The sequence below is a fragment of the Papaver somniferum genome, unplaced genomic scaffold, assembly GCF_003573695.1.
Source record: "Papaver somniferum cultivar HN1 unplaced genomic scaffold, ASM357369v1 unplaced-scaffold_16, whole genome shotgun sequence".
Lineage (NCBI taxonomy): Eukaryota > Viridiplantae > Streptophyta > Magnoliopsida > Ranunculales > Papaveraceae > Papaver > Papaver somniferum.
This window is the reverse complement of record NW_020625486.1, coordinates 742,922-745,114: the sequence shown is the minus strand read 5'-3', so window position 1 is coordinate 745,114 and position 2,193 is coordinate 742,922. Positions and strand designations below refer to the sequence as shown.

The following is a 2,193-nucleotide window of genomic DNA, read 5'->3' as shown; positions in this document are numbered from 1 at the left end:
AGAGGGGATACTGGGAAGCCCTGTCTAACACCTCTAGAACTAGTGAAATAATCAAATGAAGAGCCATTTATAAGAACAGAGAAAGATGAGGTAGAATAACAAAACCTCAACCAGTTGCACCATTTTCTGCTGAATCCCATTTGAATTAACACAAATTCTAGGTATCTCCAATTTATTCTATCAAAAGCTTTCTCAAGATCAATTTTTCACACAATTCCAGCATTTCCAGACCTAAGTCTTGAATCTACTAATTCATTAGCTATCAAAGTACCATCAATAATTTGTCTACCTTCAATATATGCACATTGTACTGGAGAAATAAGCTTATCCATAACAAGTTTAAGCCTAGTAGCCAAAACTTTTGCAATCATTTTGTAGACACTATTCAAATGGAAAATAGGTCTACAATCTTTTATAGTCTCAATATGATCTTTCTTTGGTACTAGAGTAATGAAAGTAGAGTTGTGCTTAAAATTAATGGTACCTGAGGTGCAAAATTAATTCACAGTTCCCATAATATCCTCCTTGATGAAATGCCAACACTTCTGAAAGAACATGATAGGGAACCCATCCGGACCCAGAGCCTTATCATTGCCTAGATCTCTTATAGCTTGAATAACCTCTTCTTCAGAAAAATCAGCATCTATGGTTTCAGCTTCCATGTGAGTAATGCTATTAAACTCAATACCCACCAAGTCAGGTTTTATTATCTCTTCTTCAGTAAAGAGATTTTTATAGTAATCCACTATATGTGTTTGCAACTTGATTCTGTCAGACACCAATTCACTTCCAATGTAGAGTTGCCTAATTCTGTTGTGACGTCTTCTTGTAGAAGCATTACTAATGAAAAAAGAGGTATTTCTATCACCTTCTTTTAGCCATTTAGTGTTTGATTTGATCCTCCAAGATACTTCTTCCATCCTTGTAATCTTCTCAAAGTACGCTTTGTTTTGAAGTTGTGCATTCCTTTCCTCTTCAGAGAGTACTTGATTCTCAGCAAGGTCATCTAGTTTTTGAATATCGTAGAGAATAGATTTCAGCCTCGTATTGGTGTGACCAAATACTTCCTTGTTCCAGATTTTTAATTTCTCCTTAAGGGCCTTCAGCTTCAGCCACAACACAGTGCTAGGAGTACCTGCAAAACAAAAAGAACTCCACCAATCTTTCAAAAGTTGTAAAAATACGTTCTCCAAGAACCACATAACTTCAAACCTAAAAGGAATAGGGCCCCAAGTAGGATCTGAGATATCTAGTAGTAATGGTATATGGTCTGAGGTAGGTCTGGCTTTGGCTAATTGGGAAACAAGAGGATAGTGTTGTTCAAAGGAAGGAGAGATAAGAAACCTGTCTAATCTGCACATTACAGGGTTTGATTGACCATTTGACCAAGTATATCTAGCTCCCTTTAAAGGTAAGTCAATAAGATCATGTTCAACTATAAACTTGTTGAACTTCAACATACTTCTTGTGATCTTTCTGCAATTCTTTTTCTCGTCACACTTGGTTATTGTGTTGAAGTCACCACCAATACACCAAGGTAGATTACTCCAATATCTATACACGTCATCAAGCTCTATCCAAAAATCAGTTCTCTCAACTGGTTTATTTGGGCCGTAAACGTTTGTGAGGATCCATTGGAAGTTATCAGACTTATTTGTACAGTGAATGGAAAGGGTATATTCACCAACAAGAGAGCCACAAACTTCAACAAAATCTCTATCCCAAAGAATTAACATACCTCCAGAGCTTCCAAAAGATTGTTGTAATGTCCATCCAACATTCTTATAACCACAAATCTGCTTGATATCCCAAGATGAATAGCGCATCATCTTAGTTTCTTGTAGGATAATAATTGGAGCTTTAATCAACTGAATCAACTTGTGCACCACAGATCTTCTGCTTCTAGAATTTAAACCCCTAACGTTCCAGGTAAGTATTTTGAGACTCATAATGAAGTATAATCGCCCTTAATTGTGGCTGCTCTTCTAGTACGTACAGATGGAGAGTTAACAACCTCAACATAGATTCCAAAACGTCTCAATTCATTCTTCAACTTGGCTGGTATTACATGATGCGGGTTATTTACTGAAGAAACGTCAGAACAGGCCTCGTCTATGATGTCATCAGTATTAGGTTCAAAACCTGGTGGATATGTTGGTGTGCTTGTATCAGTAGAGCACTGTGATTCGGCCT

General features: G+C 37.0%; 1 protein-coding gene across 1 annotated transcript; it reads right to left on the bottom strand.

Annotated features, from left to right (window-relative positions):
- Positions 1-497: 497 nt before the first annotated feature.
- Positions 498-1,829, bottom strand: LOC113337381. The gene has a single exon (XM_026583071.1). It carries the CDS (start codon positions 1,827-1,829, stop codon positions 498-500), a length of 1,332 nt encoding a protein of 443 aa, XP_026438856.1.
- Between the last annotated feature and the right edge of the window lie 364 nt (positions 1,830-2,193).

Coding starts and splice junctions, on each gene's coding strand:
- LOC113337381 (XM_026583071.1), bottom strand. CDS start 1,829: ATGATGCGCTATTCATCTTGGGATATCAAGCAGATTTGTGGTTATAAG.